Genomic DNA, 16,245 nt, shown 5'->3' with positions numbered 1-16,245 from the left:
CTGCTAGTCTCTGACCAATGGTGTGGGATGACATAGAATGTTGCACGGAATCCATTACGTGTTCTCACATAACAGGCATAGATGTGGAGGGGTTACATTGTGCTCGATGCATAGTTCAGTGATTGTCCCTCATGGTAGTAACACATTGTCAACCAGAACTTTGATGATCTTGCCCTCGTATTCCCATGCAGTGCAAAATTTGATAACTGTCACATCCGAATGCCCCATACATCTGGATTTGCATGTTTCTACCAGCCAGCTAAATGGTGACCCATAGTGAGCCGCCTTTCAAACTCTGTCAGGTGCTGACAATGCTGTCTGAAATGGGTCTGTGGTACCTAAATGTCCTTCACGCTGATTACTCATCATCTTCCACTGTTTATGCCCCTTATATATACTACCAGGCCTGTAACAACACTAAACATGATCAAGAGTACTGCACTCTGATGGCCATTCTACTTGTCACAGAGAAACTGCATTTATAAAGATTTACATCCACACAGATGGTGTATTTCAGCACAAAAACACAAAGTATGCAGGGGTAATGCCATCTTTCTTTTTCTTTTCATTGGCATTTAATCCATCTAATATGGGCTCTGCTGAACTGAAGTTTTGACAAATTTATGTTGTTTAACTTTACAGCTAAATTCCCTTCCTGTTGCTATAATTGTCAATTACTTAGTTGGAGGAAAGTCTTGTGTGCCATCAGAGTGTGAACTGCATAAACTTAGCACTGAGTGAGATTGTATTTTAAGTATTTGTGTATTGTATTTTCTGAGGTGGAATGTGGGAAACAGCCCAACACTTGCCTAAAGGTGTGTGGGAAACCACCCAAAAACCACACTCTGGCTGGCCAGTGGACCAACCACAGCCATTAATCCACCACGAGTATCCAATCCAGATCTGGCAAACCTTCCTGTCTCACAAGCTAGCACCACACGTTTCACTATATGAGCAGATAGGAGTAATACCATCTACATCCTGTATATAAAGAAATATTAAGCAGCAGATTTATCAGTTGGTAATTGCATTTGAATGTTATTTATTAGAAGATCATGGTATGCTTGTGTAGAAAGGAGAAATGTCTATCTGCATATTTCAGAATTTAATTGTAACAAGATCATTGCCTATAAGGACTGTTGTTCATCACTGCATGATATTGTTGGTCACATTTGCTCAGGATCTCATTTACTGTCATGTAAGTATGAAATATGTGGATGGGTTCAGGATGATTATACTCAGTACCATGCAGAATTCCAATGACCCTGTCTAACTACTGTCAGAGAGGGTTACATAGTGTTCACTCATCCATGTCATGTACCTTGGCTCAGGAAATGGGCTTGTTTGCAGCATGAAAAGTATAAGGCACAGACATTACAACAATGTCTGGATAATAGACTCTCTGCATCGTGACCCTTGTTGCAACTTCTCTTGATGTGGCAACAGAGATAGGTGTACCAGCATTGGTGTGCTCAATGACAACATTGGACACATTATATTTATGATATGTTAAGATTGATAGCTTTGTCCTGTCTTTGAGGTCTCCATGATGTGGACACTTGTTTACATGTGAGATGTTCATTGAGGGCTGTGTGAATTCAAAACTATGAGCTGTTCTTGACACTTCAGCTAATGGAGGATCCTTAGTGCTTGCAGTCTGAACTTTACATGGGGATATAATCTAATCACAACATCTCAAGTTGGGAGATTTTATGTGACTGTTGACACTAGGGATTTTCACACTTACATTTACAATGACAATTAAGGCTATGTGGATTTACTCTTGATCCATTTGGTTAGGTTTCTTCTGACACTGGTTAAATTGTAACATATCTGTTACCATAGGTATTTTCTCGCAGCAGTTTTCAGCCAACACTTTGCAAATACAATGCTGAGTGCTTTCAGTTTTTCAGGAAAGTATTCAGTTCTAATATGTATATTATTAGATGCACTACTCCAATGTTCACTCTCTAACTTCTAATAAATAATTTCGTGTGGCTTAATAGCCTGTTGCAAATCTTTCACTTGAATACCACTTCAGCAGTTGCGTGTCCCTGACATACTCCAGCTATCCATCCATGAAAAGGGCACCTACAGTTTAACATGGAATCCAAAAGGTGTTGCTTCCAATGAATTTCCACATAATTGATAAGGGAATGCTGGGTTAAAATGTAGACTCAAAAATCCATGGTGAGACCAGATGTGATTTATTTTTGGGAGTACTAATAAACCATGCAGAGCAGTTTAATAGAAGAGATTAAGCAATTTCAGTACTTAAATATCTGTAAAATATGGTTTTTATATTTCATACTGTCTGTGGTATTCAGCATCTTTCCTTTTCATGCAGTGTGTCCCAGATGGACTGGACATATTCAGAGATATGAGAGGAATGCTCGTTCGAAGCAAGAAACCCCAGATGGATATATGCTCTATTGCAGTGACCCCTGAGATAAAACACATTTAATGTACATTTATTTTTGGGGTAGTCATATGGACATATGTGTCTTTCCCACCCACCTTCTTTGGTGTTTTATTGTAATTTTTCTTTTCTTTTGGTGAACACCTTGAGGACATTCCTTTGTCCACATGGACTGCAGTGTTCTTCCAGGATGATTGAACCCCTCTGCATTTTACCAGATATGTCAGGGCACATCTCAATGCACTTACTCCAATTGCTGGGTTGGTCACCTTACTGGCAATCAAGATCACCAGACCTTACACCATTAGATTTTTGTTTATGGATTTGGATGAAGGTTAAGGTGCACAAAGGGATGAACTCTTTGGCCAAAGCCGGCCGCGGTGGCCGTGCGGTTCTAGGCACTTCAGTCTGGAATCGTGTGACTGCTACGGTTGCAGGTTCGAATCCTGCCTCGGGCATGGATGTGTGTGATGTCCTTAGGTTAGTTAGGTTTAAGTAGTTCTAAGTTATAGGGGACTGATGACCTCAGTTGATAAGTCCCATAGTACTCAGAGCCATTTGAACCATTTGAATCATTGGTCAAACCATGGATTCTGCTGCTTTCATTAGGGGACATGCAGAGACATTCAGAAAAGTAACAACACATGTTTCCACAAGAGTGCAAGTATGTGCTGATATTGGCGGTGGGATATTTGAACATTCATTGCGAACTGTACAATAGCTGTAATATGATGTGTACAATAATGCTTATAGGCGCATCTGTTAAATGTACATATTTTTCAATAGATACTTTATAAAACACATATTAATAACTGTTGTACATTCGTTATCTGACAGTGTATTGAATAACACAAAAAAGTAAATAACAATGTACATTAAATGTGTTCTGTCTTGGAAATCATTCAGAATAGGAAATGTGTCTATAAGAAGCTTTTTGCTTGAAATGATTGTTCATGTGATACATCTGAATATTGGCCACTCCTCCTGGGACACCCCCTTAATACAAGTAAAATTGTCAGAAATGAAATTTAAGAAACATTGACATAAACACTAGCATTTTTTAAAATTTCTCAGGCAGTGAATAGGGATCTCCGATGTGAATGATGTTAGTGTTATGCTGTCCTGTTACTCATAACACAGAACCAATGTAATAGAGGGTACAATAGTAGTTTATAGGCCACTGAATAGGAGGAAATGGCCAACTACAAATATTTCATAGTTTATGCTTAATGATAAATACTTGTCAGCTTACAGGAATAACATCATTGTTGACTGAGCAAAGCAAATTACTCATTGGGAGATAATATAGCTCCTGTTTAAAGTAAAATATTCATGAAGAACATAATGAAGACTAGTTTCATCTTGTGTGTCAACATATCTCGTATAAGAAAAGTACTACTGCTGATTTGAACTAGCCTGCATTGTTACAAAGATTAGATTAGATTTACTTTCATTCCAATTGATCCGTAGTGAGGAGGTCCTCCAGGATGTAGGCCTAGAGCATATCAGAAAAACAATAATACATGACAAATATTTACAACTAAAACAAATAAGCTAATGTACCTTCCACAGGTCCCACGTGGAATGATTTTTTTTTTAATCAACACTACATGAAAGGATCATTTTACAACACTTGTTTACTAAGATTGCAATAATGCACTGAATTTAGAGTCTAAAAAAAGTTTTTTATAATATATTTTTTATTTACAATGAACACATTAGTGTATTGAAATGGTGCAGAAGTTTGACTGTACTTTTTATTAAAAAAAAAAAAAAAAAAAAAAAACCTGTTGGTTCTACAGATTAATTCATTAATGGAGTACTAGTTGGCCACCAATAAATCCTTTAGGCTTCTCTTAAACTGAACTTCGTTGGTTGTTAAGCTTTTTATGGCTGCTGGCAAGTTACTGAAAGTGTGTGTTCCTGAATGATGCACACCTTTTTGTATAAGAGTAAGTGACTTTAAATCCTTGTGAAGATTATTCTTATTTCTACTATTGATTCCATGAACTGAACTATTGGTTTGAAAAAATGATATATTTTTAATGACAAATTTCATCGAGGAATAAATATATTGGGAAGCAGTAGTTAGTATCCCTAGTTCCCTAACAGGCCTCTGCAGGATGTTCTTGAGTTCACACCACATATAGCTCTTACTGCACGTTTTCTTGCCCGGAAAACTTTAGCTTGGCTTGGTGAATTACCCCAAAAAATAATCCCATATGACATTATGGAGTGAAAATAAGCATAATATGCCAGCTTTTTCATTTTTATATCCCCTATGTCTGACACAATTTGCATTGCAAATAGAGATTTGTTTAGATTCTTCAGCAGTTCTGTGGTGGGCTCCTTCCAGTTGAATTTATTATCGAGCTGAAATCCCTAGAATTTAACACTGTCTGCTTCTTCTGTCTGCTTGTCATCATATGTTAGGCATATACTCGTGGGACACCCCTTACAAGCTCTGAACTGCATATAGTGTTTTTTTGAAAGTTTAGTGACAAAGAATTGGTTAGGAACGAGTGATCAATGTCCACAAATATTTTATAAGCTGATCTTTCTAAAACTACTCTTGCTTTGCTATTTATTGAAATGTTTCTATCTTCTTCAAACAAAACAAATTTGGCATCTGGTTATGTTACTGATGAAAGGTCATTGATATAAATAAGAAAAAGTAAGGGCCCTAAGATGGAACCATGTGGGACCTCACATGTAGTTAGTTCCCAGCTGGGTGATGCCTGATAGTGTAATACATGGCTCTTTCCTAATAACACCCTTTGTTTCCTGCCACAGATATAAGATTTGAACCATTTTGCAGCATTTCCTGTTACACCATAACATTCGAATTTACTTAAAAGGATATTGTGATTTACACCTAGTCAAACAGCTTTGACAGACCACAAAATATTCCAGTTGCCTGCAATTTTTTGTCTAATGAATTAAGTACATTTTCACTGTAAGTGTAGATAGCCTTCTCAATATCAGCACTCGTTAGAAATGTGAACTGTGACTTTGACAGTATGTTATTTGTGATAAGGTGCTATAAAACCAATTGTACATTACCTTTTCTAAAATTTTTGAGAATGCTGGCAAAAGTGAAATTGGACAGAAATTTGACACTATTTCTTTATCTCCCTTCTTAAACAGTGGCTTAACTTCAGCATATTTGAACTATTCAGGAAATATTCCACTGATAAATGGCTGGTTACACAGATAGCTTATATGTTACTTAACTCAGAATCACATTCTTTAATTAACTTTGTTGATATTTCATCATACCCAGTAGGTGCTTTTGATTTTAAAAATTTTATGATGGACATTACTTCTACTGGGATAGTGAGGGTCAAATTCATATTATGGAAGTTACTTGAAATGTCTGGTCTGAGGTATCCCATGGCAGCAGCTACAGAACCTGACAACCACATCTCTTCAGTAACAGTTATAAAATGTTTGTTAAGAAGTTCTGCAACACTATACACATCTGACACTAATGTTTTATTTACTCTTAATGCTGTTTGGCCCTCTTCATATCTGGTTCTACCGGTCTCCTCCATCACTGTATCCGATACTCTCTTTATTTTGTTATCTGATATGACTATCTTCTTCTTGTAATATATGTGCTTTGATGTCCATATTGCAGTCTTTAATATTTTGCAGTATTTCTTGTAATGTGCTATAGCATCAGCATCAGAACTGTTTTGGATTGACAAATACAGTTTTCTTTTGTTTTAAAAGATACCTCTATTCCCTGAGTAATTCGTGGTGCCTTTGTAGATTTTGCTCTGACCTTGGTTAGTTTTGGGGGAAAACAGTGTTCAAATAAGGTAAGCACTTTATTAGCAAATGTGTTATAATTTTTCATTCTTGGCATGAGCACCGTAAACATCACTCCAGTGAATGTCTCTAAGGAGTGTCTTAAAATAATCAATTTTTGGCTTGTTGATTACCCTTTTGAGCTCAGATTTAACAGATTTTATATCCTGTTCAGTATTAACATTTAACAGAAGGAACTGCATGTCATGGTCTGAGAGACCATTGAGCATTGGTTTTGTAATGTAATTTTGTTCACTGGACTTTTCTATAAAGACATTATCAATGGCTGTTTGTGAGCAATTGGCTACCCTAGTTGGGGACTTTACAGTGGGAATTAAATCGAATGATAGTGTTATTAACTCAAATAAGTTCTTATTGGGAGAGTCTTTAAGGAACTCTACATTGAAGTAACCAACAACCACTATTTCTTTGTTTTTGGTTGTTAAATGGGCCAGTACAGCTTCAAGATGGTTTATGAACAGATTAAAGTTACCTGCAAGTGCTCGATATACACTTAATATTATGAAGGATTTGTTATGACATTCTATTTCTGTTGCACATGCTTCCATGTGCTGTTCTAGGCAAAATGTATGGATGTCTGTGTTCTTAAATTTATGATGGTTCCTGATGAATGTGGCAACTCCTCCTTTCTCCATTTCTGCCCTACAAAAGTGAGATGCTAACCTAAATCCTGTAACACTTAAAAGTTGTATACCTGTGGTTGCATGGTGTTCCAGAGAGGCAAATTATGACAGCTGTGTTTGAGGACTCTAATTCATCTATACAGATAATTAATTTATTAATTTTATTTCTTGGTCCTTGAATATTTTGATGCAATAAAGATAGCTGACATTTCACATTGGCTGAATTAAAAGTGGATAGAGTTGAAATTTCTGCTCATTGTTGGAAATTCTTAACCAACAGCTGTTTATACTGATGTGATATGCTAGAATTATGTTTTTTGGTTTCTTTCTCAAACTGAAGATTTGTCTCAATCCTAACCTCTCTTAAAACTTGGTTTCTTTCTGTCCTCCCTACCCTAAAAAAGGTCTTTTCTGAACCCCATAACCACTGGAATTTTATCACTCATGGTAGTGCCTCCGCCCTTTAACTCTCCTGCCATTTTCCCAGCCAGTTTACCCTTCCCTTTCCTGTTGAGGTGAAGGCCATGCCTAGTATAATCCCACCTATTGAGAGAATCAACAGGAACCACACCAATGTGTGACCCTGCACCCAACATAAGCAGCAGTTCCAACTCTAAATTAACTCTCGTGACAGAAGAGTTCAAATGAGTTCGGTCATGGTGCCCAAGAACAGATACAAACTCAACACTTGCATGCTTCAGTGCTGATGCAATCTTTGCCAGGTCACACTCTATACTGTACCCAGGATCTCTGTCAGTACTATTACCTGGCCCACCCACTGTAACCATGGTGTCTCCCTTAGTGAAATTTTTGCAAAGTGACCCTAAATCCTCTGACACCAGCTCCAGACTAGCACTAGGTTTAAAAAAATTGGTGACCTGGTATTCTGATCCAAGTTCATCCTGCAAAAGTTGGCCAACACCTCTTCAGTGGTAACTACCTAACAACAACACTTTCTTTCTCTTTACTCATATCCCTACATTCTTACTTTTCAATTTGCTGGTGAAAGTTTGTTGTGCCCTGTCTACACCTGCAACTGCTTGAGGCTCACAAGCTTCTAACTGAAGCAACAGGTCAAATCAATTTTCCACATTCACAACGAAGTTGTCAGACAAAGTTCTAGCACTGTTCCTACTGTTGCCTGTCATCACTTCCCACCTCTCTTTACCTTTATACCTCCTTAACCTGTCAAGATCTCCCCTGGCCTTGCCTAGCTCAGCCTGAAGGGTAGCAATTTTCTCCTCCAGTTCTAGTATCTTCCTATCTCTACTACATATCCTACAAAACCACTGATGAGTCTCATTTACTTTTCCTTCTCCCATGCCACTACAGTCACCCACATGGAAAAAAAAACTACAGCACCCGTCACACTAAAGCCCCAACCTAACAATTCTATGGCAAGTCAAGCAATTTTTACTCAAGATAAATGTAATACTTTATTAAGAATAAAGCATTTAAATTACAGATAATCAGATAAACATGACAATATGACTCGACAAATCTGACCTATTCACAACTGTATGTAAACAAAAACAACAGTGCAAAGTTTCTGAAACAACAACTTAAACTTTACGCTACATTCCGGAAATGTGAGTTCATCTAAAAAGCGTCTACCTAATCATCAACTTCAGAGATTTGTATGAGCCTATGTGCTGGAAACTTGCAGTTGACGTGAAATCATCAGAAAGGTAATCTCCTTATACTAAGACGATTTAAAAGTGCAGAAAACTCAAAGCCATGGAGCTCTTCACTTCGAGCTTCATACTACATTTCACTTTCAAGATGACAAGGGGATTACAAATCAATCATTTCTGGTGATACTGACTATACACACTAGTACAACATGCATTTGTCTCAGAAACTGCTGCTTGTGATGCTCTTCTTGTAAGGAATTATCACTTTTTTATTGCTGTTCAATCTAGAGTCTATATTTGAGTGTGACTTTTTTTCCTTTAACTGTATTTATCTTTGTTTGTTTCCACTTGTATAGTCCATCTGCAAAGACCTAAACTTTTCTCCAGGTACACTATTTGTAATATAAAGTCAAGTTTGGAAATGTATTAACATGCCTCCTTCATTCCATGCTCCAGTCATTTCCATCAGTATTAGTTTCCTCTGATTCCAATTGATTGCTCCACCACCCACCCCTCAACATGTTTGAATTTCAGTTATCATATTTGTTATAATCTATGAGTATATGTAAGGGCAGTAGGACCACTTAAATCTACATTTTGTTTTTCAGATAGATTGGCACCCAGTGTTGTGGGGCTTATACCTACAATTTGTATTTGGCTTGATTACCTTGCGTTGGGATGTTGGAAGAAATATCTTCAAATGCATAGGTGATAAAGTTACTACCTTCCTTCAGTATTCTTATGAAGGTTCAATATTTGTTTATGGTGACTTCCTTGTTATTGAGAAAGCAGTATTTGCTTTTCAGGTAAATGCATTTCTTAGTTATTATTTTACATAAAGGCGTCTGATTCACATATAATAATCATGAGAAACAACACTACATTTTTCACTATTAATTATCACTGCTCAGATAATAATAATATTAATGCAATAAAAGAGATTGGTGCTACTGAAAAAGGATTATTAATTTTTTTCGTATTTTGTTTTAGGTTCTTTCTGTTATATATTTCTTCAGCTTCATGGTATCAATTTTTTACCATCTTGGAGTAATGCAATGGATAGTTCTAAAATTAGGTTGGCTGTTGCAATTAAGTATGGGAACAACTGTCTGTGAGTCCGTAAATGCTGCCGCTAGCATATTTCTTGGTCAGGTGAGTAACTTCGTTGACTTTAAGCATGTATGTCTACTCCATTAAAGGAAAAATACCTCATCTTCATTTGATTTTGTTTGTTATGTTACAATGATGTAAGTAATTGAAAGAATAGATGTTCTAGTCTAACATGTAGTCAAATTTATTGTTCTTGTATGGCTTACATGTGACATATTTTTCAGTCTGAGTCTCCACTGCTGATCAAGCCGTACATTAAAGACCTTACCAAATCAGAAATTCATACTATCATGGCATCTGGATTTGCAACAGTTGCAGGTATATAGAATTACTTTAATCCTAATACTTTGTGTGTATACACTGCCTCTACATAAATACAATGACATCTATATTCATCTTTATTTCTAAAATGAATTAATATCATCAATTTTGAAAAACAGGCATAGTAAATAGCATTTTTAGTTGTTTATCATTAATACTTCCATGCAGCATTTGCTGTTGTGATGGTGATGGACACCTCTTATTTCCTCATTTGATCTTGTGCCTCTCATATTTTGATATCTGAACTTTCATTTTCTTGAAAATACCTCATTAGTATTTGCTTTCAGTAATTGAACTTAGGCCATTTCTATTTTTAAAATTTAAACTTTGACTTCTGAAAATGAAGAGCTGATAACATTCAAACCGCAATACATGGTTTTAATGAGTAGACAAATCACTGCAGACAGGATGAACATACATCAACTACTACAACTGACTTTATAAATTACTGTATATGAAGTGGTTAGTGAGATAAGAACTATAAAATGAAACTGACTGATCTCTATTATTATTTTTATCATCATCATCTCATTTGGTGACTGAGCTCTGCATATTGCCTTTTTTTTGTTTGGTTAACTGAAAAATGAAAATCAGTGCTACCTGACTTGATTACAGTAATGGCAGCCAGCTGGATGTTCCTTGATATCATTATACATGACCTCACATTTTATTTGTGATGAAAAATTTTCATTTGTTGACTCATGTAGAATAAGTGATATATTCTCCCCATACAAATGTGGAATGCTACACTGCCAAAGGCCTCCTGAAATCAGTTAAGTAAAATTCTGGTTATGTATTCAACATTTCAATGATTCAAGGTGTCTTTGCTGGTAACAGCTCACCAAATAATAGAGGTGTCAACTCATCGAAAGATACATAACCAAGACTGAGACCTTTGATAGGTTTCAGATTATAGGGATATAGCGTGCCACCTGACTAGACACTACAGCTCTGGAGCATGACTGGTGTCAAGAGTTATGTTGGGTGAAGTGGGTAAGGGGAAAAAAGTGGCAAGGAGTGGGATGGGGCATTGAGGATGGGTGGCTGCTGGCTGGGAGGGAACAGGTATGAGAGATAGGAGAGGAGAAGAGAGAGGCAGTAGGTGCACAGGTTAGTAATGCTGCAAAGGCACTGTTCTGGGTTAGATCTTACAGCACAAGTGAACATGGAGGAATAGACTGGGAGAGGGGGAGAGAACAGAGGAAGAGGATACTGTGAGAAAGAGGGTGAGGGTACAGGATGAGTGAAGTTGAGTCCTGAATAGAGATGAGGGTGGATCAGGGACTATAGTTCAATTCTTTTAACTTGGTGGCTCGCGCACGCTCGCCCAGATGCGGGAGATTGCTGCATTGCCAGTTGCAAATAACGCACGCGCCAAGAGAAGCAGCACCATACTATAGTATAGTTCGCAAACTTACGCACAGTTTATGAAGTAAAGCCACCATGGCCGCATTAACCCTTTCGCTACTACAGAGACATGCTCCCCGCATTCTGTGCTGTGCGTGATTTTGTCATCACTGCACTGCTCGCCTGTGTAGACACATGGTGTTCCAACTGCTTTGACACATTTATCATTCATTTCACAAAAACTATTTGGCCCAAAAATTTGATTTTTACACATCATCTTGACTGATACCTTCCCCCCATAAATGACTTAATTTTGTTTCAATGTTCAGTGCAGTTATTGTGCAGCATTAAGTGTAGTAAACTATTGCACAAAATTTTTAAGAGTTTGCAGAGGTAAAAGTCCATAGCATATACTTTCCGTGTGGTCAATTTTAGTTGCCACAATGTTGAGAATGAAATGTGGAGAAGGTACCTAAGTTTCATATAAAATTTACTGTATAACAATATCTCATTTAATTTAAGTACCAGATAGGTGTCGTATGTAATATTGAGAAATATTCCGTCTTTCACAACTGTAATAAGACTTTTATTTATACCAGAGTCATTTTGCTTTTTTCTAAAATGTTCTAATTAAAACAAAGTTGGCGAAGTACACAAACTGAATTGCGCACGTAATAAAACATAGAAACTAAAATATATTGTCAGTGAGGTGCAGTGCGCAAACAATTTGTGTTTGTCACAATGGACAGCAAATACTTGCCAAAACATAGGTAGACGGAAACATTGAATATGATGTTGCCAAAGCAGCAAAGCAAAGAATTGCACCAGACAATCAAGTAGGTCGGCAATGTACGAGCTGAAATTCTGCTCTAAATAATAGTTTTAATACTGTCACAAAAGAATATATCCCAATGTGAATAGTAAAACAGAGACTGCGGAAGAGAAGATATACAAACAAAACAGATAACATGAATATTGTATGTGTGCCTTTTCATTGTTTTTAATTGCTGTGAAAAGAAATGTTGGAGGACAAAATTAGAAAAACCAAAAACTTATTATGATTATAATGAAGAGACAAAGCACTAGAAATTTCAAAAAATTACATTCAAACGAATAAAATTCATGATGTAAGACACTTCAATATTGTTTTTAAATAAAAAAAAATTAAGAACAAGGTTTGAACTCTGACCCTTGCACTTAGCAGCCAAACACCTTAACCATTACGATAATGCAGCACGTCGCTCAACCGAACTCCTGGAGGACTAGAAAACAGCATGCAAAATACCGACAAACGCTGTTAGTAGGACTATGAATTACTGAGGTTTTGTCAAAGTACAATAGGAAATAAACAATTATTGCTGTTCTTCACTGTAAAAAACTGGTTTGTGAGAATGATACAAAAACCTTTCCCTGCTGTCGCCTGAATTAGGAAGGTTATTGCTTGTTTGGTTTAATTAATTAATAGAATATGAAGCAACTGGTATAAATAATGTTTTTTTTCCAAACTTACTATAAAAGAAAGTCTGCTATCAAGACATTGCTTTTGTTCAATTACTTTATTTATGATTGAACGTTTCTAAAACTGAAGACACTCATCTGTGCTCTGCACTGCAATCGAGCTCTGGCAACATCATTCTCTGTCCATTGGCTGACTGTGTTTTGTGATGTCAGATGCACAGAACAAACCTAAACTTGGCCACCGTCGTAAATGACGCCCACTATGGTGGAGATTGAGGTCATGAGGATTACTATATTGAAGGATATGTTGTGAGGACAACTTCAGTCTATGTAATTCAGTGTAGCTGGTGCTAAGGGGAAGAACAGCTTTTGAAATTGAGTATGTTGTGTTCAGCAGCAGATTTTTCTACCAGGTAGTCAACTCTGCACTCGACCACAATGTGACACTGGCCATTCATACACGTGGACAGCTCATTGATGGATATGCCTGCATATAAATCAAAGCTGTTATATGAAGTGACTGCTGTTGCAGGTGGCATTGCCTCTGGTAGGATAGAATAAGCCTGTGATGTGACTGGAGTAGGATGTGCTAGACAGGTACATCAGATGTGTTCCACCTTGCTCAACAGGTAGTGGGTTGGGAGAAGGTATGGTGTAAGGATGGACTAGGATAGTGCATATCAGGGATGCAAAGGAAGGTTTTCAGAAAATGCCTCACTTAGAAGTAAATGACTAAAAGGAAGAGACTGAAGAGAAAATGTTTGCTTTGTAGGCTTGAGAACAAATTGTCTATGCCATGAGTCACGATTGCAGAGGTAAGGCATTTGGTACAATTCCCCACAGTTGTTTACTGAACAAAGTAAGAGCATATGGACTATCAGACCAATTGTGTGATTGGATTGAAGAGTTCATAGATAACAGAACACAGCATGTCATTCTCAATGGAGAGAAGTCTTCTGAAGTAAGAGTGATTTCAGGTGTGCCGCAGGGGAGTGTCGTAGGACCCTTGCTATTCACAATATACATAAATGACCTTGTGGATGACGTTGGAAGTTCACTGAGGCTTTTTGCGGATGATGCTGTGGTGTATTGAGAGGCTGTAACAATGGAAAATTGTACTGAAATGCAGGAGGATCTGCAGCGAATTGACGCATGGTGCTGGGAATGGCAATTGAATCTCAATGTAGACAAGTGTAACGTGCTGCGAATACATAGAAAGAAAGATCTCTTATCATTTAGCTACAATATAGCAGGTCAGCAACTGGAAGCAGTTAATTCCATAAATTATCTGGGAGTAGGCATTAGGAGTGATTTAAAATGGAATGATCATACAAAGTTGATCGTCGGTAAAGCAGATGCCAGACTGAGATTCATTGGAAGAATCCTAAGGAAATGCAATCAGAAAACAAAGGAAGTAGGTTACAGTACGCTTGTTAGCCCGCTGCTTGAATACTGCTCAGCAGTGTGGGATCCGTACCAGATAGGGTTTATAGAAGAGACAGAAAAGATCCAACAGAGAGCAGCGCGCTTCATTACAGGATCATTTAGTAATTGCAAAAGTGTTACGGAGATGATAGATAAACTCCAGTGGAAGGCTCTACAGGAGAGACGCTCAGTATCTTGGTACGGGCTTTTGTTGAAGTTTCGAGAACATGCCTTCACTGAAGAGTCAAGCAGTATATTGCTCCCTCCTACGTATATCTCGTGAAGAGACCATGGGGATAAAATCAGAGAGATTAGAGCCCATACAGAGGCATACCAACAATCCTTCTTTCCATGAACAATACAAGACTGGAATGGAAGGGAGAACCGATAGAGGTACTCAAGGTACCCTCCGCCACACACCGTCAGGTGGCTTGCGGAGTATAGATGTAGATGTAGATGTAGATGTAATGTCAGTTAATATGAACCACACATGACTGGCTACAAAATCATGGAAAACTTACCTCTTTAGACGCCACTTTTAATATTTCAGTAGCATGGGCAGAGCATCTCCATAGCATTTTTTACATGAACATCCTCATAGAAAATCTAGATTACTTTTTCCTGTCAATCCAATGTTGGATAAAAGATTCTCAGTTAACTTACCATGTCAGATTCAAATGAAATCTACAGCTTTTAATGACTGCCTCCATCATTATCATCATCATCATCATCATCATCATCTTAAGGCACTAAGTCAGACTGTTATAAAACTTGTGAGAAGCCCACTTTTATGCTGAGACAATGACATCTGACTGGTTCAATTACATAACAGAGATGGTGCATCTGCATGCTGAGGTGGCCCCCTATGAGGCAATAGAAATGGTTCAAATGGCTCTAAGCACTATGGGACTTAACATATGAGGTCATCAGTCCCCTAGAGCTTAGAACTACTTAAACCTAACTGACCTAAGGACATCACACACATCCATGCCCGAGGCAGGATTCAAACCTGCGACCATAGCGGTCGCACGCTTCCAGACTGAAGCGCCGAGAACCGTTCGGCCACAACGGCCGGCTTCCTGTAAACAGAATGACCTAATGTGCCATCAGTTTTCTTCTTAATCACTATGTTGAGGAAATGCAGTCATCCATTTTCTTCCACCTCCATTGTGAATTTAATATTGTTATGGATGCTGTTGAGGTGGTTAAGAAATACTATAGTAGATTTTCTTCCTCATGTGGCCAAATCATGAATGTGTCATCCACGTAGCACTAGAACACCTTCAGTTTCAGGTGCGTTGTTTCGAGAGCTGTTTCTTCGAAGTGTTCCATGTATAAGTTTGTGACACATGGCACCAAGGGGGAACCCATGGTCACTCCATCTGTCTGTTGGTAGAATTTACCAACACATTGCAGTGCGTAGCAAAACAGTTCCACTGTGTCTTTGTGGAAGTGACCCCTAGTAATTCAAGGAGTTCTCAAGAGGTGCTGTTGTGAAGAAGTACGTGACATCAAAGTTGACCAGGGTGTCTCTCATGGGTCATTGTCCTCACCGTGTCAAAAATTCAATGGAGTTTGTGAAGATACTTCAAGGGACACATCTGGACAAAGGAGATATCCTGGTCAGCTTTAATGTCACGTCCCTCTTCACAATGGTGCCTCCTGAGGACTCCTTGACATTACTAAGGGGTCACTTTGACAAAGACATAGTGGGACTGTTCCACTTCCAATGAGGCAGTAAATTCTACTGAAAAGTAGATGGAGGGGCCATTGGTTTCTCCTTGGTGCCATGTTTTGCAAACCAATATGTGGACCACTTTGAAGAAACAGATCTTGAAACGCCACACCTTAAACTGAAGGTGTTTTACCACATACGTGATTTGTTCACATGGTGAAGAAAATCTACAGGAATTTCTTAACCATCTGAATGACATCCATAACAATATTAAATTCACCGTGGAGGTGGAAGAAAATGGATGTCGGCTTTTCCTCAACATAATGATAAGGAAGAAGACTGATGGTACAGTAGGTAATTCTGTTAATAGCTGGAAGACCTGTACCTTAATGCAAGTAG

At 37.9% G+C, this 16,245-nt stretch overlaps 1 protein-coding gene across 1 annotated transcript in view; it reads left to right on the top strand.

Annotated features, from left to right (window-relative positions):
- The window catches only part of LOC124555501 (solute carrier family 28 member 3-like), a 338,777-nt gene that overhangs the window by 248,958 nt on the left and 73,574 nt on the right, over positions 1 to 16,245 (top strand). Inside the window, exons 8-10 of the mRNA XM_047129428.1 lie at positions 9,119 to 9,316; positions 9,501 to 9,662; positions 9,845 to 9,938. Of these exons, the coding sequence (XP_046985384.1) occupies positions 9,119 to 9,316; positions 9,501 to 9,662; positions 9,845 to 9,938 (454 nt within the window). The remainder of the gene's footprint in view (positions 1 to 9,118; positions 9,317 to 9,500; positions 9,663 to 9,844; positions 9,939 to 16,245) is intronic.

This window comes from Schistocerca americana, chromosome X, assembly GCF_021461395.2.
Source record: "Schistocerca americana isolate TAMUIC-IGC-003095 chromosome X, iqSchAmer2.1, whole genome shotgun sequence".
NCBI lineage: Eukaryota > Metazoa > Arthropoda > Insecta > Orthoptera > Acrididae > Schistocerca > Schistocerca americana.
This window is presented reverse-complemented; position numbering and strand designations above follow the sequence as displayed.